Here is a 25,646-nt window from a genome sequence, read left to right on the forward strand (position 1 = left end):
AAAAAGTTCAATTTTGGTTTCATCTGACCAGAGCACCTTCTTCCACATGTTTGGTGTGTCTCCCAGGTGGCTTGTGGCAAACTTTAAACAACACTTTTTATGGATATCTTTAAGAAATGGCTTTCTTCTTGCCACTCTTCCATAAAGGCCAGATTTGTGCAATATACGACTGATTGTTGTCCTATGGACAGAGTCTCCCACCTCAGCTGTAGTTCTCTGCAGTTCATCCAGAGTGATCATGGGCCTCTTGGCTGCATCTCTGATCAGTCTTCTCCTTGTATGAGCTGAAAGTTTAGAGGGACGGCCAGGTCTTGGTAGATTTGCAGTGGTCTGATACTCCTTCCATTTCAATATTATCGCTTGCACAGTGCTCCTTGGGATGTTTAAAGCTTGGGAAATCTTTTTGTATCCAAATCCGGCTTTAAACTTCTTCACAACAGTATCTCGGACCTGCCTGGTGTGTTCCTTGTTCTTCATGATGCTCTCTGCGCTTTTAACGGACCTCTGAGACTATCACAGTGCAGGTGCATTTATACGGAGACTTGATTACACACAGGTGGAATGTATTTATCATCATTAGTCATTTAGGTCAACATTGGATCATTCAGAGATCCTCACTGAACTTCTGGAGAGAGTTTGCTGCACTGAAAGTAAAGGGGCTGAATAATTTTGCACGCCCAATTTTTCAGTTTTTGATTTGTTAAAAAGGTTTGAAATATCCAATAAATTTCGGTCCACTTCATGATTGTGTCCCACTTGTTGTTGATTCTTCACCAAAAAATACAGTTTAAATCTTTGTTTGAAGCCTGAAATGTGGCAAAAAGTCGCAAAGTTCAAGGTGGCCGAATACTTTCGCAAGGCACTGTATGTACTTGACATACAGACTGTACAGACAGTGAGTCACGTGGCCGTGGCTTGCTGTATAAAGCAGGCAGACAGGCATCGGGGCATACAGTTACTGTTCGATCGAACTTTAGAATGGTCAAAATTAGTGATCTAGGCAATTTTGAGTGTGGTATGAGTGTCGGTGCCAGGCGTCCAGGTTCCAGTATCTCAGAAACGCACGGCCTGCTGGGCTTTTCACGCATGACAGTGTCTAGGGTTTACCGAGAATGTTGTGACAAACAAAAAACATCCAGTCAGCAGCAGTCCTGTGGGCGAAAACGGCTTGATGAGAGAGGTCGAAGAAGAACGCTAACAGCGGGCTGCAAATAGGCAAATAACATCTCAGTACAACAGTGCTTTGCAGAACGGAATCTCAGAATGCACAACTCGTTGGTCCATCTCACGGATGGGCTATTGCAGCAAATCAAATACAATTTTATTTGTCACATGGGCCGAGTACAACAGGTGTAGTTTAAGGGTAGACCTTACCGTTAAATGCTTACTTACAAGCCCTTAACCAACAACGTAGTTCAAGAAATAGACTTAAGAAAATATTTAATAAATAAACTAAAGTCCAAAAATACAATTAAAAAGTAACAAAGTTACATAACAATAACGAGGCTATATAAAGGGGGTACCGGTACAGAGTCAATGTGTGTGGGTACAGGTTCGTCGAGGTCATTTGTAAAGGGACTATGCATATAGTAGCAGCAGTGTAATAACAAAGGGGGTGGGGGTCAATGTAAATAGTCTGGGTGGCTATTTGATTAATTGTTCAGCAGTCTTATGGCTTGGGGGTAGAAGCTGTGAAGGATACTTTTGGTCCAAGACTTGGCGCTACTGTACCACTTGCCGTGCGGTATCAGAGAGAACAGTCTATGACTTGGGTGACTGGAGTCATTGACAATTTTTTGGGGCCTTCCTCTGACACCACCAGGTCTATAGGTCCTGAATATCAGGAATCTTGTTCCCAGGATGTACTGGGAGATACGCACTACCCTCTGTAGCACCTTACGGTCAGATGCCGAGCAGTTGCCATACCAGGCGTGGTGCAACCGGTCAGGATGGTTCATCTGTTTGAAACATGTAGGTATTACAGACTCGTCAGGGAGAGGTTGAAAATGTCATTGAAGACACTTGCCAGTTGGTCCGTGCATGCTTTGAGCACACGTCCTGGTAATCCGTCTGGACCCGCGGCTTTGTGAATGTTGACCTGCTTAAAGGTCTTGCTCACATCGGCTACAGAGAACGTGATCACTCAGTCATCCGGAACAGTTGGTGCTCTCATGCATGCTTTACTGTTTCTTGCCTTGAAGCTAGCATGAAAGGCATTTAGCTCGTCTGGTAGGCTCTCTTCACTGGGCAGCTCGTGGCTGAGTTTCCCTCTGTAGTCCGTAAAAATGTTCAAGCCCTGCCACATCCAACGAGCGTCAGAGCCGTGTAGTAGAATTCAATCTTAGTCCTATATTGACACTTTGCCTGTTTGATGGTTCGTCTGCGGTCATAGCGAGATTTCTAATAAGCGTACGGAATAGTGTCCCGCTCCTTGAAAGCGGAAGCTCTAGCCTTTAGCTCGGTGCGGATTTACCTGTAATCCATGATGACCAGTCCTATCAGCTAAAAACAAGAAGTAGTTACAGTGGGCAGGCAATCGAGGAGTGGAAAAACATTGCCTGGTCCGACCAATCCTGGTTCATGATGCATAACACTGATGGCAGAGTCAGGATTTGTCTTAAACAGCACGAGCCCATGGCCCCATCCTGCCTAGTGTCAATGGTACAGGCTGGTGGCGATGTAATGGTAATGGTGTGTGGAATGTTTTCCTGGCACATGTTAGGTCCCTTGATACTAATTGTGCAACATTACTATTCCTTGAAAAACTCAGGCTGTTCTGGAGGCGAAGGGGGTTCCGACCTGGTACTAGATGGGTGTACCTAATAAACAGTCACAGTTAATGTCACAGTTTATGTCTATGTCACAGTTAACATTTATTTTTAAAAGAGACTTGGTATCATAGCTGTATCCATCCACAATGGAAACAAGTCTCTGACTTTGAAGTGATATCCCTGTCACGTTTTAGAAATGTTAAACTGTGTGAATACTTTTTTTTTCTCACTAATTGGTCTTATGACGAATCAGATCAGCTCTGAAAAAGTGAAAAGATCTGATATGATTGTTCAAAAGACTAATTAGTGGAACAAATATCAGAATTGGTCTGCCTGTGTTATCGCAGCCTGTGTTCTCAATGTCAACACAACTAAAGAGCTGATCGTGGACTTCAGGAGACAACAGAGAGAGCACGCCCCCAATGGGGCTGCAGTGGAGAAGATTAAACTTTCCTCGGCGTACGAATCACTAACAATCTGAAATGGAACGGAGTCTTATCAACCGCAAGAGGCTGGAGAAATTTGGCTTGGTCCCTAGACCCTCACTTGCTTCTACAAAACCACCATTGAGAGCATTCTGTGAGGCAGTATCACCGCCTGATATGGCAACTGCACTGTCCGCAACGGCAGGGCTCTCCAGAGGGTGGTGCGGTCTGCCCAACGCATCCCCGGGGGCACACTGCATGCCCTCCAGGACATCTACAACACCTGGTGTCACAGGAAGGCCAAGAAGATCATCAAGGGCCTCAGCCACCCAAGCCACAGCCTGTTTACCCCGCTACCATTGAGAAGGCGAGGTCAGTACGGATGCATCAAAGCTGGGACTGAGAGACTGAAAAACAGCTTCCATCTCAAGGACATCAGACTGTTAAATCGTTACCACTAGCCGGTCTCCGCCCAGTATCCTGCCCTGAACTTTAGTCACTGTCACTAGCCAGCTACCACCCAGTTACTCAACCCTGCACCTTCGAAGCTGCTGCCCTATGAACAAAGTAATGGAATACTTTAATAATGGAACACTGGTGACTTTAGTAATGTCTACATACTGTTTTACCCACTTAATATGTACTGTATGTACTGTATATTCAGATTTCTAGTCGAGGCCTATCCTATTTAACTATTGCTGTATACTATTCTACTCTACGTATTCTTCAGATATACTACATATTCTATCCATATACTGTCTATAATGTCTATAAATCCCATCATATACTGTGTATATATACAGTACCAGTCAAAAGTTTGGACACACCTACTAATTCAAGGGTTTTTCATTATTTTTTAAACTATTTTGTACATTGTAGAATAATAGTGAAGACATCAAAACTATGAAATAACACATGGAATCATGTAGTAACCAAAAAAGTGTTAAACAAATCCAAATATATTTAATATTTGAGCTTCTTCAAAGTAGCCAGCCTTTGCCTTAATGACAGCTTCACACACTCTTGGCATTCTCTCAACCAGCTTCACCTGGAATGCTTTTCCAACAGTCTTGAAGGAGTTCCCACATATGCTGAGTACTTGTTGGCTGCCTTACCTTCACTCTGCAGTTCAACTCATCCCAAACCATCTCAATTGGGTTGAGGTCAGGTGATTGTGGAGGCCAGGTCATCTGATACAGCACTCCATCACTCTCTTTCTTGGTCAAATAGCCCTTACAGAGCCTGGAGGTGTTTTGGATCATCATCCTGTTGAAAAACAAATGATAGTCCCACTAAGTGCAAACCAGATGGGATGGCGTATCGCTGCAGAATGCTGTGGTAGCCATGCTGGTTAAGTGTGCCTTGAATTCTAATTAAATCACAGACCGTGTAACCAGCAAAGCACCCCCACACCATCACAACTCCTTCTCCATGCTTTACAGTGGGAACAACACATGCGGAGATCATCTGTTCACCTACTCTGCGTCTCACAAAGACATGGCGGTTGGAACCAAAAATCTCAAATTTGGACTCATCAGACCAAAGGACAGATTTCCACCGGTTTAATGTCTATTGATTGTCTTTCTTGGCCCAAGCAAGTCTCTTCTTATTATTGGTGTCCTTTAGTAGTTTTTTTTTGCAGAAATTTCAACCATGAAGACCTGATTCACGCAGTCTCATCTGAACAGTTGATGTTGAGATGTGTCTGTTACTTGAACTCTGTGAAGCATTTATTTGGGCTGCAATCTGAGGTGCAGTTGAACTAATGAACGTTTTTGCGACTGCAATTGAAGAAACTTTCTTGAAAGTTCTTGAAATGTTTCCGTATTGACTGACCTTCATGTCTTAAAGTAATGATGGACTGTAATTTCTCTTTGCTTATTTGAGCTGTTCTTGCCATAATATGGACTTGGTATTTTACCAAATAAGGCTATCTTCTGTATACCACCATTACCTTCTATATTTCTTAGTTCCATTATTTTTATTTTTAGATTTGTGTGTATTGTTGTGTGTTGTTAGATATGATTACACTGTTGGAGCTAGGAGCACAAGCATGTCCCTACTCCCGCAACAACATCTACTAAATACTGTATATGTGTATGCGTCCAATACGATTTGATTTGATTATATTTTAATTGATAATAAAATGAATCAATAATCTCTTCATGCCAAAAGAAAACAAGCTTGTGTATACGTCATATTTGGGTAGAGTAACAACGTTACGAACGACACAGTTGTGACGTTGTACACAATTAGAGACTGTCATTGGATATTGATTGTTCGCGACGCCGCAGGGTAACACTTTTCATCAGGTAAGCAAATAAATAAAGGTCCAATTATTAATTAAACAGGTTCATTACGTAGCATTGGTATCTATGAAGCTAGTTATGTAAAGCAAGGCTGCAATGTCGTTAGTTAGTGTAAAGTACCATATTTATATATTTCTTAATTCCATTATTTTACTTGTAGATAGATGTGTGTGTATTGTTGTGAGTTGTAGATACTTCACCGTTGAAGCTAGGAACACAAGCATTTCGCTACACCCACAATAACATCTGATAAATATATGTGACCAATACAATTTGATTTGAACAGTTTAGCCAGCTAGCTTAGTAACGTTAGCTGTTTATGGTAGCTAGTTGTCAAGCTAGCTAGCTAACTACCAATCAGTTCATCAATGATATTGCTCATTCATAAATATTTGTGCTTGTGTGTAGCTAGACAGTTTGAGTTTACCATTTTAATTGAAGCCAGATAGCCAGCTCGTCTAGTATTGTAGCTAGCAGAAGAAGAAGGTGTCCATAACATGCTAGCTAGCTTGCTAACTGGTGACTGCTGCTAAAACAGAAATACTCTTGGGAGTGGCAGGACAAAGAAATTGTTGCAGTCAGTTGTTTTGCTCTCACTGCTGTGATCAGCAGTTTAGCATAGCCACTTGTTTAGTTCCACCAAAGTGTCATCAGCATGGTGTGATCTGAAACAAATAACTTTTTCATTAGAAATGTAAGTAAGTCTAGCTTTAAGGTTCCTTGGCCTGAATAAACTAGCATACACTTCACAGGCTTGTAGGTGACTAACAACTGAAGATGATCCCTTGTTGAATGGTGTTTTTTCCTCCCACAGTTTAAGGACCCCCAGGATGTTGCGTCTGCGTTGTAAGACCAAAAATGGGAGCCACATAATGCAGGGCCTGACCCACCAGTCCAGTGTGCAGGAGCTGAAGAGCAAGGTAGAGGAGCTGACTGGTATTCCCTGTGATGTACAGAAGATCATGATTGGCTACCCTCCCTCCAGCTTGGACCTCCGAAACGGAGATGCTCACCTAAGGGACTACCCTATCAAATCAGGTAGGCTATGGTGTCTCTTCTTACTTGAATAAATCAAATGTTACTTTCACACAGCTGGATAGACTTCACCCTGCTATGTCATGGCTGCATTTGATTAAAAGAATGACACATTTGTTGCAGGAGACACTCTCATTGTTGAGGAGGAGAAGAACAAGATGAAGACCCAGACCACAAATTCAGCTGTAACCAAGGGACCTCGTCTGGAGTTTCCCCCGGTGCTGGCCAGACGGGTCGTTCCAGCAGACAACTCCTGCCTGTTCACCAGTGTCTCCTACGTGGTAGAGGGAGGGGTATACGACCCAGCTTGTGCCCCCGAGATGCGAGGCCTCATCACCCAGATTGTGTCCAGCAACCCCATGGCTTACTCTGAGGCGGTGTTGGGAAAGACCAACGAGGAGTACTGCACCTGGATCAGACGTGACGACACCTGGGGTGGAGCCATTGAGGTGTCCATCCTGTCTAAGTTCCACCAATGTGAGATCTGTGTAGTGGACACGCAGACTGTGCGTGTGGATCGATTTGGTGAGGACGCTGGCTACCACAAACGCGTGCTGCTCATCTACGACGGCATCCACTACGACCCACTGCAAAAGGAGACGCCCGGCTCCGACGCTCCACCCCAGACCATCTTCTCCACCACAGACGACATCATCCTGGCCCAGGCCCTGGAGCTGGCGGATGAGGCGCGAAGGAAGCGGCAGTTTACGGACGTCAACCGCTTTGCCCTGCGCTGCCTGGTGTGTCAGACAGGCCTAGTAGGACAGAAGGAGGCCCGGGAACATGCCAAGGAGACGGGCCATGCCAACTTTGGAGAGGTGTGAGTCAGAGCACTACCTCACAACCACCACAAACCCCCATATCTTACAACGCTGTGTGTCTGTATGATCCTCTACCTCACTTGATCCAGCATCAGACACTGTGTTCAGTCTTACCCATTCAGTATTACAACTACAGCTGTCAGCTCACAGGCTACTTTACTGCAAGGTTATGAACTCATGAAAAATATTCTGTACAATTGTTTTGGGGACATTTTTAGTCTCACCCAATACACAATGGGTGATTGTTCGTTGAAGTGTTGTTGCTCAGCAATGTAGCATGTGTTCAGTTTGTCGACACTAATGGAGCAGAAAGCTTTCTTAACAGAACTGGAGATGCCTGAAAATGCCTTACTTTGACAGTTGACTTGTGGCATAAAAGGTTTAGTATGGCTAGAGTCTTCAGTACTACCACAGAAATCAGAAATCTTTTTCTGGGGCCATTGTGGCATGATACACGTTTGGTTTTACACATCAATAACAATATTCATTTAAAAGGTTTTGTTTGTAGATGCCTCACCAGTACTTGAAAAAAGTGAAAATGGCAAAAGATCAAATATAAACCCAGTTACTTGGTAGAAAAGGTGTTCTTTCATTGTTTTACAGTGGCAATGTCTTTAATATTAGATAATAGCGGAGTTTAGCTAGATTCCTTATAGGTCAATACAACCCTAAATTCTTCAATGGTGCTGTGACAAGCTTATTTTCCAAATGTAGGCTATTGCTGAATTAGTTATTTTATACAGTGTGAGGTGTCTGCATCTTGGTGTGAAACATAAATATTTAATGCAATTATTATTATGCCATGACACTCTGCCATTAAAAGGCCTTGGCATTACCTATAGTGAGATTGGTTTTTCTTTATTTTTTTGTGTATTTTATATGGTGTAATTCTTTTTAATGAACATAACCTTTGAATTGTTGTATTTTGGAGCTTTTAATCTTGAAATTGATAGATGAATAGACTTTATGATGTATAATGTAAATCTAAGGGATGAATCCTCTTACATTTGCAGTTCAGGTACTGTCTACACAATGTGCTTTGCATCTCAACATTCACTTCATGATTGTGTTGTTTGTTTTTTATCCCCCATTACCCTCACTCATATTGTTGGACTATTGTGAGGACCACCAAGTGTTGTCATGTTGAACTATGTATGTTAAATCTAAATGCATGTCAGAGGAAGACTGAGACTATTATACTTTCACCAATGAAAGCCACCACGGCCTTGCTCTTGCCTGGAAACCCGATGTTGAGTTGAATTGAATTCTACGTTGGGCAGAAATTACTGTTTTAATCAGGAATGTTTCTTCCCACGACCTCTACCAGCCAGAATGTTGAATAAGATGATATTTTTACATACTTTACTGGTTGTCCATGCGGTTGGTCCTTTTGGCGGTAGGAATGTGAGACTATATTCCACAGTAAAGTATAATTACATAAACTTTTCAAAGCACTGGTAGTGGGTTCAGATTTCTATCACCTGAAGCATGCGCACAAAATAAAAATGCATGTACAAGATGCATGCATACTTGCCAAGCTCATGCATGTGTTTACATGGTTCTGTGCATGCTTCAGGTGATAGATATCTGAACCCACTACCAGTGCTTTGAAAAGCTTATGTAATAATACAGTCCTGTGGATATATATTGTCTCACATTCCTACCACCAAAGAACAAATCGCACCGACAACCGGTAAAGTACGTTAAAATATCATTTTATTCAACATTCTGGCTTGTAGATGTCGTGAGAGGAAACTTTCCTGATTCAAATGCTCATTTTTGCCCGACGTAGAATTCATTGCAATTCAATGTTGGGTTTCTTGGCAACCCTTGCTATTGAAACGGAGTGTAGAAGACGTTGATATAGATAATTGAACCCTTTAAACATGAATTCTGACTTTTCTTCAAGTGGTTGGTAATGTTACTGGCAAAAAGATTCATCCCATTATTTTTGTTGGCAGAGACCAGTGTAATGGTGAAATGCTGGTGATTTGGGTTTTTTCCCCCATCAGACTACTAATACAGTCTAAAAGCTCTCACACATCTATTCCCATTTTTCTAAACAAAATTGTAAAAAATTTGCTTTTGTCAGCTGGTCATAAATAGATACCAAAGTGTCCCTTTCAGAAAACGTGTGACTTGTTATTTATAGAAAATGTATCAGCACTAGAAATCTTGTCTTACAATGAAATACTCTGGGTCAGGGCCGAGTTTGTGTGGTAGCCTATACTGCCCTACAAAGGCAAAATGCAGTAACTACGAAGTTGGTCAAAAATCTTTGATCTATTGTAATGGCCAGGTATGTTTTCTGATTAATGTGGTATTTCGTTTCCTGACACAAGAACAAGTCAATTGATCAGAATATATAATGGTGTATCAGAAATTGCTGTCTCTAGACAGAAAAAGACTGAAGACAGATTTTGCAGTAAGAAAAATACATAGTTTCTGCATTTTTCCTTTGTAGGGCAGTATATGTTGCCTGTTCTTGCTGGGACTTTCCAAAGCCTTTGACATGTAAGAGGTATGGGTCTGGGGCATGGTTTTAGTGCAGAGCTCTCCAACCCTGTTCCAGGAGAGCTACCTTCCTGTAGGTTTTCACTCCAACCCCAGTTGTAACCCACCTGATTCAGTTTATCAACCAGCTAATTATTAAAATTAGATTAGGTATGGAGTGAAAACCTACAGGACAGTAAGTAGCTCTCCATGAACAGGGTTGGAGAGCCCTGTTCTATTGGGTGTTGATGTGACTAAAATATGACTTCTCCCACGTTCCATTACATGGATGTTCAAGGACACTTTCAATGAATGTTGCACACAAAGCACTACAGAGAAACTGGGTTTACTTGATTTTTCACAATAAAAGTCACCATTTAGGAGATTATTTGAGTGAATGTGTTTTTGTATTTAGTTTCAGATTCTAATGTGCTTTGAGCCCTGCAAATTGATACCATGTTGTCAACCAATGAATGATCTCTCTTAGCAACAGTACCGCTGCCATTCACTGTTAACCTTTTGCGATGTAGGCTACTCTGTTCTAACAGTGTATGAGGATCTCTGTTAGGCTTTAGTTTCATGTTTAAAGCATATCTCTCTGATGGGAGAATGTAATGTGGAGCTATATGACAGTAACCCGAGACACCATCAGTAACTGAATACAGTAATGCATATATCTGTTTTCCTTATGATAAACTGCAATATACAGATGGGATTTATTTGCAGGATGTCAGCAAAAAGACCTAGCCTAGGCCACCTCTAGTGGGCGTTAGATATCGGAGAACTAGTGGCTGCCTAGGGAACAAAAATGGTAATGCTATTGTAGTATACTTAAAAAATATATATTACACAATTTAGGGCTCTATTCACTCTGTAAAATTGAAGCGTCACAGATTCTGCGATATAAATTTAAAGGTAATTTCAAATTGAGCCAACATATGCCGTGTTTACCGTGAATACTGTCTCTGCTAAAGCTGAAACATTGCCTTTAAATTTCAATCACGTAAAGCTGAATTTCTGCAATGCGGATTGAATAGAGCCCTAAATCTTGCTCAATTTAGTTAGTAGACTAACTTTATAATTATACAAAACAAAAATATAAATGCAACAATTTCAATGATTTTCATATAAGGAAATCAGTTAATTCAAAAAAATGATATGGATTTGGGACTTAAGGTTCACTTGACTGGGCAGGGGCGCAAACCTGGGAAGGCATAGGCCCACCCACTGGGGAACCAGGCCCAGCCAATTAGAATTGAGTTTTTCCCCACAAAAAGGCTTCATTACAGACAGAAATAGTCCTCTTTTTCATCAGCTGTACGGGTGGCTGGTCTCAGACGATCCTGCAGGTGACGAAGCCGGATGTGGAGGTCCTGGGCTGGCATGGTTACACGTGGTCTGCGGTTGTGAGGCTGGTCGGACGTACTGCCAAATTCTCTAAAGTGATGTTGGAGGTGGCTTATGGTAGAGAAATTAACATTCAATTATCTGGCAATAGCTCTGGTAGACATTCCTGCAGTCAGCATTCCAATTGCACACTCCCTCAACCTGAGACATGTGGCATTGTGTTGTGTGATAAAACTGCATATTTTAGAGTGGCCTTTTATTGTCCTAAGCACAAGGTGCACCTATGTAATGATCATGCTGTGTTAATCAACTTCTTGATATGCCACACCTGTCAGGTGGATTGATTATCTTGGCAAAGGAGAAATGCTGACTAACAGGGATGTAAACAAATTTGTACACACCATTTGAGAGAAATAATATTTTTGTGCCTGTGGAACATTTTGGGGATATTTTATTTCAGCTCATGAAACATGGGGCCAGGGTTCAGTGACCAAAAGCAGCTATAATGAATCCCAATCCTGCAAACAGGATTAAATCAATTTAATCATTGCCAATTCGCTGGATTAGACATGTTATTTTAAAAGAACCTTCAACCTCCAATAATAGGATTGGAAACCTGTGCATGACTACAGTGACACACGTCTACACTCATTTTCAAACAGGTATTCTGTGAATATAAGACATTAGTGGTAGGCATTATTTTAAATACTGTAACAAAATTGCTTACTGCTTCCAGGATCAAGGTTAGCAGCCCTAAAACATGTAGCACACCCAGTGAAGGAAGAGAAAGTGATGCACCCCACTCGCTGTTCAATTAATGTCAATGGGCTTCTTCGTCATTGCAGGTGACTGCCTACTGACTGATCTACAAATCAACTTCCATCATCAATAATGTTAGGGTTGCGTCAATTCGAATCTGGTATCAGGATAAGTATGACACTGAGTCACCGATTGTATACTATGTATTTTTTATTAGCTAAGCAATAAGTGGTAAATGCAATTTTCGTATATACTCTGTCCCACCTCGCAGGGCAAACAGAGAACTGACTTGTTCTTGACAAAGATATTATAAATATACTCTGACAGAAATAGTTCCTGCTTCCGAGCCGGCCTGTCAGAGTAGAGACTGGGGTGGTTTAGACTCACCCAGCCTATCGTTGATTGTTGGCGCAGACCTGGTCCCGGCCTCCGGGCGCTCCAGTTGATAGATGTAACTGTTGCTGTGAAGAATATCTATGCGCTCATGCTTGATACCGTTATCTCGCACCTGGCTCCTGTTATCTAACAAAAGACCGTTTGTTCTCCCAACGCTACGTTCTGAATGTTCCCCCCCCCCCAACTCATTGCACAGTTCCTGTCTTGATGTTATTCTGTATTTTTCTATCATGAGACAGGCCCATGGCCCTGAAACTGTTAACAATGTTTCAAGTCAGCTATGTTCCATAACACATACACACATCCACACAAGCCAACAGCAGATAATATTCAATCACATATATGGTAACGGGCAATAGTGCATAACACAGAATCCTCATAATCCCCCTTTTTGCACCCCTGTGTGGTGTAACCACACCATCCGATATACTAGGTTGCTGATGAACCCAGGAACTTTAAACCTTTATTTTGTGAATATATGAAGTGATGCACATCCCTTTGTTGATTAACATATATATAAAATGGAGTTTTTGATTCCCCCTTTTGACACCCACAAGGGTGTCACTCATTATCCTTTATTTCAGTGGTCCCAACATAGTTATATGTTAATAGCATTTCATGAAAATAATTAATAAGTTTATTATTAATAAAACTTTATTTTTTTTACATTTTACAGAAGAAAAGAAAAATCAACCAAGAAAAAGAGAAGAAAAAAAAATCAACATGTGATATATGCTTTTGTCTCCCCCTTTTGACACCCAGAAGGGTGTCACTTATCAAAAACAGGATAAAACTTTACTGTTTATTGACATGTAAGATATAGGATAAAACTTTGGTCATGGAAAACAGAGTAAAGCAGAGCAAAGCATTATTATAAACCATCTGGTCCTCTCAGCTACTCCTATCCTGTACCAGGTGGGCTCCATGCCATCCAGGGACTCCAAACCTTCACAACAGGGAGAACAAACATACTGGAAAGAAAACGTATCATACAACAAAAATGTAAAAGAAGGAACTGTGGTGGTGTAATATTTATTCTACTACCTCACCCACAGCATACCATGGGTCATCCTCAGTCAGTCCCATCCTCCCCTGAAAGCTTGATTCAGTATCAGCATCTCCAACTGGAGCATCAAGCAAAGGCATCATGCCTGAAGCCTTCACCACATCTGTAACAGACTTCTTAAAACACGATATGACGCAAGCAGCACAACACATCAATAATAAAAGTACAAGAATTAGGGTCAGAAATCCAGTAACCACCATACCAGTGTACTTACCAAACCAGGCTCCCAACCAAGAGAACAGTCCAGACTCCTCCACCCCCGCCATGGTCCTCATCTCAGCAGATAGTGCATCAAGCCCACTAAGGGCCTTAGATATATTACCATCAGGACTGGTGTTATTAGGAATAAACGTGCAACATTGTTCACCGAACATCTTACAGACACCCCTCTTACTGGCAAGAAGCATATCGAAAGCAGGTCTATTCTGGCTGGCAACCCTAGATGTGGCCTCCAGCTGTTCAGACATACCAGTGAGTGCATCATGAGAGTCATTCACAAAACGCTGTTGATTATAGTAGATATAATTAATCCATGCAGTCTGTCTTGCATCCACTATGGCTGGACCTATAATAGGTAGTAAGTGCCAGAGTCCGTCATTCCTACCCAACGCCTGAAACTCATGAGGAACCCCCACTGGCACCCCCAACAGATTAGTGTGTATGTCAACTACATCCTCCGTCCATGGAGCACTACGTCTATGTGTCCCATGGGATGGAATGTTTTCAGGCCCCCTGGATACAGAACCCAACAGCTGTTCAGCAGCAACATCAACAATGGTCAGTGGAATTATCAGACTGGTCAGAGCACACATACCTTGCCAGTCTCCTCTAAGAATGGGTCTCAGTATTCTTTTGGGTCCACATATCCACCACACATCGGCCAGACCACTAGTTTGGTTTAGGCCTGCAACTGGCCAAGTGGCATTGATGGTCATGTTACTACTGCAATCAGCTTCAGGCAATCTCCCATAGTCTATGCCATTACCTGTACCAGTGATGCAACTGTAATTGCTTCCATATGCCTTAACACCCCAAGGGGCCCGATGAGGAGGTATTGTAGGAAACACAAGGCTCAAAGAAGAACAGAGGGTTGAATTGGGCTTAACCTGGTAAAAACTTCTCAGAATACACAACCACCCCTCTCCTCCTATAGCAAATGGGTGTGTATCCAGAAAAGGTCTAGCATGACCACATATTATGCAGTCCTTTCTTTTCAGGGTCTTAGCTGTATACCTCATATAAGACAGCCACAAATTGTCCCTACCATCAAAACCAGTCTCAGTGCCTAATTGATCAATAGCTGAATAGTCTCTAACGTTAATTACCTGAATGGGATTTGACACAGTGGTGGTGGGTGGCAGGCTCGGTCCAGGGGTGGTAGAGGAGTGTGTCTGGCTCTGGTTCGTCTGGGACCTCTGTGGTTTTGGCAGCACCTTCATAGAAAACACACCCATCGTGTCTGTCCCGGTCCTTTGTAGTCCGAGGGTGTAAGTGTCTGCATCAGAGAGCTTAATGGTTTTGATGGTTAGTAGGATTTCATCACCTTTACAGAGTTCAACAGTGCTCCCAGGTTTCCCCCAAATCATGGAAAACCTATCCACCTTTGTGGGATCCCCTATGCTATAAGGATACCCACTTCTCCAATCCCAGAACTGTCCCAAGTTGGTTATCATGTAATTCCCATATGGACACCCTCCCCCATTACACAGGTACACTGGCACTCCTGTACACAGGTGTTAAAACCAAACACAAATATCTCAATTTCTTCCCTGCCCTGTTGGCTCAAAATATGTCCCAAATACTTAACATGAGTCTACCATAATTAAAACATATCCTAGCTAATTTTCACACCACATTCACCAGAGAAAATATAATGACACTATAATGTAAATTTCACTGCCTTTTTGTATTAAATTACCTTAATATCAGTATTACAAATGACCCTAGATTCTCCATCCAAATGGTTAATGAGGCTGATCAGACCACAAAGGAAAGTTACAATGGAGGTCATAAGTCATACCACCCCTCCAAAGAAGTGTTTCTTACTATATTAAACAACATTCCTTTATCAAAAGATTTCACCTATTTAATTAAGACTCAGAAAATAAAAACGTATAATATTTCACGTGAGTGTACCCCTTTAAGATATCATGTCTCTGGGAAAATGGAAATGTACTCCCTCCAATCATTAGTTTTAAATTTACTCGATGTTTCATGTAACTCATTCAATCTTTCTCCAAATTGTCTCCCCAAAATACTTCTTAAAAACCCTGCCATTAGACACACACAACTGTGATAAATGTGCACTGTCCCTTTAACATAAAATAAACTCAGCCTGCAATCCACTTTGCGGGCCTTTCATTGTTCCCCATGATGCAAAACCTATAAATATTTGAATTACAATCAGAATGAATTTTAGTCTATGGTTTTCGTTATGTCACCAGTATTTAAGCAGGCTCCCCGTCGACTGGGAGCCCGTTGGGCGCGGCATGCCCTCTTCTATCCATCGTCTGTATAATTTCTCCTTTCTTTCTCCATCTTTTCCCTCTTTTCCTCCATTGGTCTCTAATACTGATTTCAATGTTTTCAACACATTCTCTGCCTCCTGATTAGCCATTGTCTAATGTATTTCAATTACTTGTTTAATTTGAATACAATATAAATTATCAGGTTCAATTGTGTGCTGCCTTAGAGTGTGTCCCAATCTAGCCACTGTCTAGTAAACACCGTGCACTTCTCCTTTACCGTTTCAAAACATAACCTAGGTCTCACACCTGTTATTTACCCGAAGGTCATACAAACTTGGTATTAGTATATCGACTTAATACCTAATGTACCACAATCATACGGTTCGACTCTCTCAAACCTTCAAACACACATCAGTTCGAATCACTCAAACTTGCAAACATACATCAGTTCGAATCACTCCAACCTGTAAACATATACGGTTGAATCACTCCAACCTGCAAACATATACGGTTGAATCACTCCAACCTGCAAACATATACGGTTGAATCACTCCAACCTGCAAACATACACGGTTGAATCACTCCAACCTGCAAACATACACGGTTGAATCACTCCAACCTGCAAACATATACGGTTGAATCACTCCAACCTGCAAACATACACGGTTGAATCACTCAAACATACAACAGTTCGAATCACTCAAACCTGCAAACATATACGGTTGAATCACTCAAACATACAACAGTTCGAATCACTCAAACCTGCAAATATATACGGTTGAATCACTCAAACATACGTCAGTTCGAATCACTCAATTTAAATAATACAAATGCGCAGTTATTTATCCTCCCTTACTCTTATGCAATATAACCAGGTACTATAACCCTTATAAGAATCTATAAACCTTTCATTCATACTTGATACCAGCTACAACTGAAATATCTAATGTACTACATATGCTTCAGCAACCATCCAATGTAACACAGGTCTTTTTATTTTGTTGGCCTGCAAATTCTATCCGTAGATCATTCACTCTAATACAGCGCGCCCACTTATATCCCAGTTTTACTGCACTCACTCTAAATTTACCCAAAGTAAATATCCATTTATACTAGAAACATTTCCTCATGCATACCAGTACACAGCATTCATTGTTACATTGCGATCCTGCTCACACACACACACACTAGTGAATTCCTTTAACCAATCCGATTCACCGTCATTCAAACAACTGGGTACGCGTTACACCAACCGACCCATTTAGTATTACATTCGTTGTTATACCATAAGAGCGATCGATCAGTTCAAAATTGCATTTACCACTATGTATTCCTCATGATCCTTTAACGATATTAATTAATAGAATTTGGTTACTTACATCAAACAGGTGTCTCACAAAACTAAATTCAGCTATGTTGCATAACACATACATACATCCACACAAGCCAACAGCAGATAATATTCAATCACATATATGGTAACGGGCTATAGTGCATAACACAGAATCCTCATAATAACTACTTGTTAAAATTCGTAGATCAGTCAGTCCTTTACAATTGACCAATAATACATACGGTTTTGATCCTCTCGAATTTGGCAATTTAACTAACAAGACCAGCCTCGATGTATCTATGGAAGACACACCAGTTAAGTAGACCAGAACTGACCATTTTTTTTCAACGGTAAACGGCATCAGTGAACTATCTTCATTTATCCACCATCTTTGGTAGACCTACAACTAAACTGGCTGCATTTAGGCAGCAACAAATATTATTATTATTTATTTATTTTTACACTAATTGGTCTACACTAATTGGTCTAAAAGACCAATATCAGAATTGGGTTGCCTGTCTAAACGCAGCCATAGATGTGCAGCTTGAACGAAGCCTTAACGGCTAGGTGTACTGTGCTCTGATTGGTTAATAATGTGTGGCACATGGTATATTTTCACCTGTAGTAGCGAGGTTCTGAACAGAAGCACAGACGGAACAGGCAACAGGTCAGATGGACTAGACCTGCGCGATTAACGGAATGTGGTGTTACTAGCACAAGCCTGTAAAATTACAGGTAAGCGAAATTATAAAACAATAGTGAATAGATTACTTGTATATTTTATTTGATATTAAACTGAATGATTCTTGAAATTAAAACAAATGTATAGCCTTCATATTTTGCTGTAAACTATTTGCATGGCTGCTGTATTTTGCCAAGATTGTATGGCTACTGTTAATAAGACACAATGCCATCATTTACTCATATGAGCTATATCCTCATTACAATTGCCTTTGTTAAAACATAACTGAAATAGTCCTATGGGAGTGGCAAGATCAGAAAAATACTTTGACCCTGGTGTTGAATATCAGCTAGCAAATCTTAACCTGCCTTATGACAATGAAGTGTTATTGCCCATGTTACTTTAATGCCCCCAGCGTATGTGTATGTCTGAACAATTCCTGCAACAATGTTTACAGTGCAGTTTGTCCTAAATGGATTGGGAATGACACATTTGTTTTTCATTGTGTGTCAGGTGACTCACCATCAAAGTCATACTTCTATGTCAGAAGTGGTGAGCTGAAGTAATGATTAACTAGATGATCTGTGGTCTGTCATTCTGAGGAAATGTCAGCAGGTTTTTAACCCACCGGCATAGCTATTAAAGCTTTGTACACGCAGTACAGCAACTGAATATACTGTGTGGTGATAACCTGCATAGATTTATTTTCCCTTCTTGTGAACCCTCAAACTATATTTTCCAAGACTTTGCTTTCAGCCATAGAGCAGGCGGATCACACACATTGGCATGCTAGGGGTATGAGGGTTCAAGTATTTTGTGTCTCTTAGTTAAACATCTGTGAAATACATAGTACAAGACACAATGGAGGTTATTAATTTAATATATTAAGCGCTTGGGACTGGAAGGTTCTATCTGCAAAAAGCAGATTCTGAGATAAGATAATTGACTTAAAAGTGGCAGCCGGTAGCCTAGCAGTTAGAGCCAGTAACCGAATGGTTTCTGGTTCAAATACCCGAGTTGACAAGATGAAAAATCGACCGATGTGCCATTGAGCAAGGCACTTAACAATAATTTGCTCCAGGGGTGCCATACTACTATGGCTGACCCTGTAAAACAACACATTTCAGTACACCTATCCGGTGTATGTGACAAAAATATTTTTGCCAGTAAAGTAACTGAGTGGTTAAAAGTGTTGGGCTTGTAACCGCAAGGTTGCTGGTTCAAATCCCCTAGCTGACTAGGTGAAAAAAGTCTGTGCCCTTGAGCAAGGCACTTAACCCTAATTGCTCCTGTATGTTGCTCTGGATGAGAGTGTCTGCTAAATGACGTAAATGTAAAAGGTTCTGTATCCTCATTGGTTTGAATGGTGTCAGCAATTTTTATATTGTATTTCTTTGAATTTAACATGAATTGATTATGTATTTACAGTATCATATACTGTAGGTGACAAATATGCAGTTAGAATCTTAAGTCCTAATCTCTCGATATTGTGCATATCTCACATCTAGTGAATCATGCATTGGAACATGCTATACAGTAGGAGACTGATAACCACTGATAAGGCATTTTATTACTTTTCTATCCAGTATCGACTGTATTGTTATTCCCCTTTAGAACACTTGTCTTTTGAACCAGAATAGATGGTGTCGTGTACTATCCATTGTCTGAATGGCCTGCTACTGCCCTGCTATTTGCATGAGATCAGTCTAGATTGTGCCAGGTTGAAAGACAACAAACGTTATCACGAACTTCACATTCAAATTCAGAGCTCAAGAGCTGAAGATTGCAGGTTGGATGTATACTTTACATAAATGCTTGTGGATAGGGGACTTAACTTCCACAGGGAAATGGCCTGGTCAGGATGGAGCACTGTAACGTGACAAAGCCTCAGCAGTGAACAGAACAGGACTGCTATTGTGTATACTGACCTACTTAGTAGCCCCACTCAGGTGTTGAAACCAGAGTAGAGGCATTTCTTATAAATCAGGTATTACTTTATTATGGTCTCAGTCAAAACACCACAAGAGCTACTTCAATATAATATTTGAGGTTTTTATCTCACATTTGTTTGTTAGTTGTGCATTCATTCACACAATATGGAAAAAGGTGTGAAGAGGGATGTTCAACAACATCGTTACCTACATTATTCTACATTTTTCAAAGACATACAGGAGAGGCTACTCTATCTATACCAACGGGTATATGGTTCAGTAGGATGCAGCGTTAAGGAGGGATATCATTTGTATTGTCTATTATTCTCGCTGAAATTGATCCTGCTGACGGAGATTAGAGTAGCGTGCTGTAATCTGAGTCACGTGTGGCCAGGAGAGTAGTTAGCTAAGATATCGCACAGAACATTACTTAGCTACGATACCCTGTTATTCTCCACTAGCTCTGCTACCCATTCATCAGGTCCGTGTGAATCTGACAGTCATATAAAAAGGTTTAGAAAAGTGTGTGTGTGTGTGTGTGTGTGTGTGTGTGTGTGTGTGTGTGTGTGTGTGTGTGTGTGTGTGTGTGTGGGGGGGGGGAATCAAATTCTATTTGATTAGCTAAGTTTTATTTGTGGACAATTAGATATAGTAATTAGAAATAGTAATGAATGATATATTCAAAGTTCCAAGTTTAGTTAATGATTTTATTCATACATCAAGTTGTTTGTATTTCTTTTTGACAGGGAAAGAACGGTTCTCCACTACCAACTTCTTTTATTACCTTGGACTTGAGAAACCTTCATCTTTACAATGCCAAAGAGTGACACATGGCCCGGTGGCGTCACCATAGGGACGATCACTGGCATGGACAGTGTGGGCAGCTGTGACAGTGTTTTCAGTATGAACTCTGGATTTGTAAGTACATTTGGTCATCCTCACATTTCTCAAGTTGTATTCCTGAACCTGCATAGGAAAGCAAGCTGTCCCAACAAGATAATAGATTTTGTGACAAATGACTGCATCTCAGAATGAACTGAATTGACAATAGCTTCAGGGATTTGTGGGGGACAGTTTGACATTTTGGCAATGAAGCCCCTTTTTCTACTCACTCAGAGTCAGATGAACTCATGGCAACGATTTGTTTGTCTTTTAAGTTGGTCTGGTGTATCTTACAGAGTGACAATAGCCTCAAGCACCTGTCTGCTGAGGAGAGGGCATGTCTCATGTTCTTGGAGGAGACCATAGAGTCCCTAGAGACTGAGGAGGACAATGGACTGTCCAATGATGAGCCTGACTGCCTGCCCACCACCGGCAACGTGGCCACCAAGATGGCCCACCTCTCTGCCTCCATGGGCCAAAACAAGCTCAACAGTGAGTGACCTGCCCAGGAGGGAATTACATCCTCTTAAATATCAACATACTGTATTTTAGTGGTGTGCATTCATGGATGCCAAAGGAAGCCAGTCTTTCCTAAAAAATTGACCAAGAAAAAGATCTACAAATATTTATCTTTCATCTCTCTGTGTTTTCATAATTTCCTTTAATTCGGAAGAGGCTGAATGTACACTATATATACAAAAGTATGTGGACACCACTTCATATTAGTAGATTCGGCTATTTCAGCCACACCCATTGCTGACAGGTGTATAACGTTGAGCACACAGCCATGCAACCTTCATAGGTTGACTTTCAACGTGGCACCGTCATAGGATGCCACCTTTCCAACAACAATTTCTGCCCTGCTAGAGCAGCCCCAGTCAACTGTAAGTACTTTTATTGTGAAGTGGAAACGTCTATGAGCAACAACGGCTCAGCCACAAAGTGGTAGGCCACACAAGCTCAAAAAACGGGACCACCGAGTGCTGATGCCCATAGCGGGTAAAAATTGTCTGTCCTCGTTTGCAAGACTAACTACCGAGTAACAAACTGCCTCTGAAAGCAATGTCAGCACAATAACTGTTGGTCAGGATGAAATGGGTTTCCATGGTCGAGCAGCCGCACACAAGCCTAAGATCACCATGTGCTATGCTGGAGTGATGTAAGGCTTTGGCGGATGCCAGGAGAGCGTTGCCTGCCCCAAAGCATAGTGCCAACTGTAAAGTTTGGTGGAGGAGGAATAATGGTCTGGGGATGCTTTTCCTGATTCGGGTTAGGCCCCTTAGTGGCAGTGAAGAGAAATCTTAACGTTACAGCATACAATGACATTCTAGATGATTCTGTGCTTCCAACTTTGTGGCAACCGTTTGGGGAAGGCCCTTTCCTGTTTCAGCATGACAATGCCCCTGTGCACAAAGCGAGGTCCATACAGGAATGGTTTGTCGAGATCGGTGTGGAAGAACTTGACTGGCCTGCACAGAGTCCTGACCTCAACCCCATCGAACACCTTTGGGCTGAATTGGAACACCGACTGCAACCCAGGCCTAATCGCCAAACATCAGTGTCCAACCTCACTAATGCTCTTGTGGCTGAATGGAAGCAAGTCCCCGCAGCAATGTTCCAACATCTAGTGGAACGTTTTCCCAGAAGAGTGGAGGCTGTTATAGCAGCAAAGGGGGACCAACTCCATATTAGTAATCATGATTTTGGAATGAGATGTTCAATGAGCCGTTGTCCACATACTTTTGGTCATGTATTGTATCACGGTCACTAGGCAAATTAACTAACAGGTTATAGAGCAAACAACACAATTATCACAAGACACAGGTTGTGATATGGCTTTTTTTCCTGGCTTCCATAGTGATTTTTACCCACACACCGCTACTGTAGTACATTCATCCATTTCAGCAGGGGAAAAAAGCATCTAATGATCATTTTGTTTGTCTTTTAGATGTATCAAAATATCCCAGTGATGAGTACGGTTACCTTGTTCCTACTCCGTTCATCCTGGCCAACAGCACCTCCTGCATCCTGTCCAAGCCCAGGCCAGGAATACCCCCAAATAATGAGAACTCTCACCCAAAGCCCCAGGTCATTGCCTTGGACAACACGCCATCTCAGAGCCATCCCCCTTGTGTACCCCCTGAGGTCAATGTTGTGGTGATACCCCCTCCATCAAAGCCCAAAGACTACCCTTGTCAGAGACCACCCCCTTCACCCAGGGGCCCTCTGTCCTATGAGGCCCTAGTGCAGCTGAGGAAGAGTGCGTCCATGAAGAGAACCCTTCAAAGTGCCACAGCTGAGACCAGAGACTGGAACAGGCAGCCCTCTTCATCAGCCGTTCCCATTGACCTGCACCATGGGAGCACACCCAGAGACCCGTCAGTCACCCCAGCCCAGGTCACACTCCCCCAAGAGCCCAGCAAGCAGAATGATAGTCCTCCAGTAGTGTTCCCAAAACCCCCCAAAATACCCTCCCACATTGCCCTGAATACCCAAAAGGTTACAGCCAACCCCACCACAGACTCCAGTGCCCCTTCCTTGAGCTCATCACCCACTGACAGGCATTTGTCGGACTCCCAAAAGGTGAGAAAGGAGGCCCTGCAGAAGCTGGGGCTCCTGAGAGACAATAATGAGTCCCAACCTAAGTCTGTTACGCCACTGTGCTCCTCCAAATTTCACTCCACCTGTGACCCAACTTCAGCCAGTGTTGGAGTTAAAGCTCAACCCCACGGTAACTCAACAAGAAGCCAGCCCTCATCCACCTCCCAAGGACCCAGAGAACCTAGCAGCAGGCCGGTACAAAGCAGCAGCTTCCTCCATCGCTCTAGGAGTGAGGAGCAGCCCCCCATACCACCCTCACACCTGACCAAACCCAGTGGGGTCAAAGCTGTCACCCTAGAGCGTTCTGAGGTGGGGCTTGGGACCTACGTGGCCGACCACCGGAAACCTCCCCAGGGTGGACGTTGCACCCCACCTGCTCCCCCCAAAGCCCCAGAGCAGGAGAAAACAACCCTCACTGCCCAGCCAGTGTCCACCCACAAGACCCCGCACTGCCCGGGCTTCAGTGTGGTGATGGTGCCCAGCATGGGAGAAGACAGACGAGAGGCTCTTAGGAAGCTGGGGCTGCTGAAAGACTAGGCCCGGAGAGAAGGTATCTCTTCCCAGTGGTTAAATGGATATATAAAAGGGGTATCAAATGGAACAGACTTCCACCACCGTAGGCAGAGAAGCAGCATAAAGAGGGAATTGAATGGATTTCTGTACATATTTTTTAGCACTGAATGTGCTGGTTTATCAGGAAAATACCTTCTTTCTTCCTTTTCTGTCTGTAAAACCTCTTACTGCAGTTTAGTTTTCATGTCAGTTGTTTGTTAACATGATATTTGCAAATTGTTTTTAAAGGATTTTGCTGTTACAGAATCAGTCACTGCACACTCATACAGTAGATCAGAGAAATGAATGCAACAGGCTTATTCAGAGAGGTTGGGTTAAATGCGGAAGACACATTTCAGTTGAATGCATTCAGTTGTACAACTGACTGGGTATCCCCCTTTCCTATTCATCATATTTTTGGTATAATTGCTGTGCAACAGACTGCGTTCATGGTATGCTTGAGATGAGAACATGTATTTGACCATACATATTTTGTCTTCTCTAATGCATATTTGTTTTTGGTCCATATCTCTAAAGGCCATACATGCAATTGTGTTAGGGCCCATTGTACCTTTGAGAGGACATTCTGGGCTTTTCAATGATATCACTTGTGGGGGTGTGACTTGATTTTTTTTCTGCCTGGTTCTTCAAAAATGGCAACCATCACAATTAGCACATTTTATAGTAAGGGTAGCATTTTTGTGATTTTGATATTCAAATAGTTTCTAATAGGTAAATATAATTTCTTCACATTAAATAAGATATTGTTAATAAAGTGGACATCAAGATGCGCTGTTTTTCACGTTCTGTCCCCATTTACTGTAATTGACTATAAACAGAGTCCCAAAGAAACATTTATTCACCCAAAACACCTTTCCACCTGCCTTACCTTTCTCCCCCTCGATGCACCCTCCTCTCTTACAGACTACTCATTTTACACATGCCACTTTCGCAATGAGAAAGCCTACTCAGCTATCTGTGTGTTATCAGATTATCTTGGACTGCACCTCTATGAACTTGTCCTACTGAACAGACCGACCAGTGCTTTCTTTTCTGTGCTGGTCATTCTTGATGTCCAAAGAACTCTTTCTTTTCATTTAACGGTATAAGAGAAAGGTCAGTGTCTTATATATTGTTGGAATGCTCTCTGGTAATTGTCATATCATCAGTAGTACCACTGCAGTTCTCTCTCAGTGAGGTATTATTATAGTGGAGCCGTATCCATGTCTGAGCTGAGTACTTTGCATACGATGGTGTCACGTCTCGCAACTGAAAGAACCGCGGTCAGTCAAGTCGTATTGAACAATAGATGAAAAAAATCTAGCCATTGCCTAAGTGGGAAACACGATACGGAGATTCATCGATATTCAGATGAAAGGGACACACAACCCTGAATGATTTTCCATTGTGATGGTAATGTACGTGGTTAGGGACATTAACTTAAATGTCATATTCAGAATTGTCAGAGGTACTGGAATTTGTCTTTTTCTGGAATGCTAAATAAAAAAAATTGCCGAGGAAGCCGGGCTCAGATTGCTTGTAAAAACCAATTCAAGTTGGCTGTGTCACTCAGCTCCCTGGAGATCACAAGGTCGCTCCACACTTGTCTTTTTTGCAGACAACAGGGAGGTTTGTCTTTGACACATCTTTTCAGAGGCCAGGAAACCGGAGGCTAACCTACACGGTCATCTGTGGCCTGTTAACACTCTGCTAATATGACAACACCACCCTGGCCGCAGAGCACTCCTTGAGTCATCCATCTGATGTCACATTGA

At 42.0% G+C, this 25,646-nt stretch overlaps 2 protein-coding genes across 2 annotated transcripts; both read left to right on the forward strand.

The window, feature by feature from the left end:
- Positions 1-5,398: 5,398 nt before the first annotated feature.
- On the forward strand, positions 5,399-10,239 carry LOC110527995 (ubiquitin thioesterase OTU1). Its single transcript, XM_021609729.3, has 3 exons — positions 5,399-5,508; positions 6,320-6,543; positions 6,664-10,239. Exons 2-3 carry the CDS (start codon positions 6,336-6,338, stop codon positions 7,362-7,364), a joined length of 909 nt encoding a protein of 302 aa, XP_021465404.1. The 5' UTR covers positions 5,399-5,508; positions 6,320-6,335; the 3' UTR covers positions 7,365-10,239.
- A 7,609-nt stretch (positions 10,240-17,848) lies between these two features.
- On the forward strand, positions 17,849-25,389 carry LOC110527993 (specifically androgen-regulated gene protein). The gene is made up of 4 exons (XM_021609723.3): positions 17,849-17,958; positions 20,583-20,754; positions 21,015-21,210; positions 22,667-25,389. The coding sequence occupies exons 2-4, from the start codon at positions 20,650-20,652 to the stop codon at positions 23,854-23,856; spliced, it is 1,491 nt and encodes a 496-aa protein (XP_021465398.2). The 5' UTR covers positions 17,849-17,958; positions 20,583-20,649; the 3' UTR covers positions 23,857-25,389.
- Positions 25,390-25,646: the final 257 nt, after the last annotated feature.

The sequence above is a fragment of the Oncorhynchus mykiss genome, chromosome 7 (genome assembly GCF_057628025.1).
Source record: "Oncorhynchus mykiss isolate SJ-2025 chromosome 7, ASM5762802v1, whole genome shotgun sequence".
Classification (NCBI taxonomy): domain Eukaryota; kingdom Metazoa; phylum Chordata; class Actinopteri; order Salmoniformes; family Salmonidae; genus Oncorhynchus; species Oncorhynchus mykiss.

Coding starts and splice junctions, on each gene's coding strand:
- LOC110527993 (XM_021609723.3), top strand. CDS start 20,650: ATGCCAAAGAGTGACACATGGCCCGGTGGCGTCACCATAGGGACGATC. Junction 20,755..21,014: donor TCAGTATGAACTCTGGATTT/GTAAGTACATTT, acceptor TGTATCTTACAG/AGTGACAATAGCCTCAAGCA. Junction 21,211..22,666: donor GGGCCAAAACAAGCTCAACA/GTGAGTGACCTG, acceptor TTTGTCTTTTAG/ATGTATCAAAATATCCCAGT.
- LOC110527995 (XM_021609729.3), top strand. CDS start 6,336: ATGTTGCGTCTGCGTTGTAAGACCAAAAATGGGAGCCACATAATGCAG. Junction 6,544..6,663: donor GGACTACCCTATCAAATCAG/GTAGGCTATGGT, acceptor CATTTGTTGCAG/GAGACACTCTCATTGTTGAG.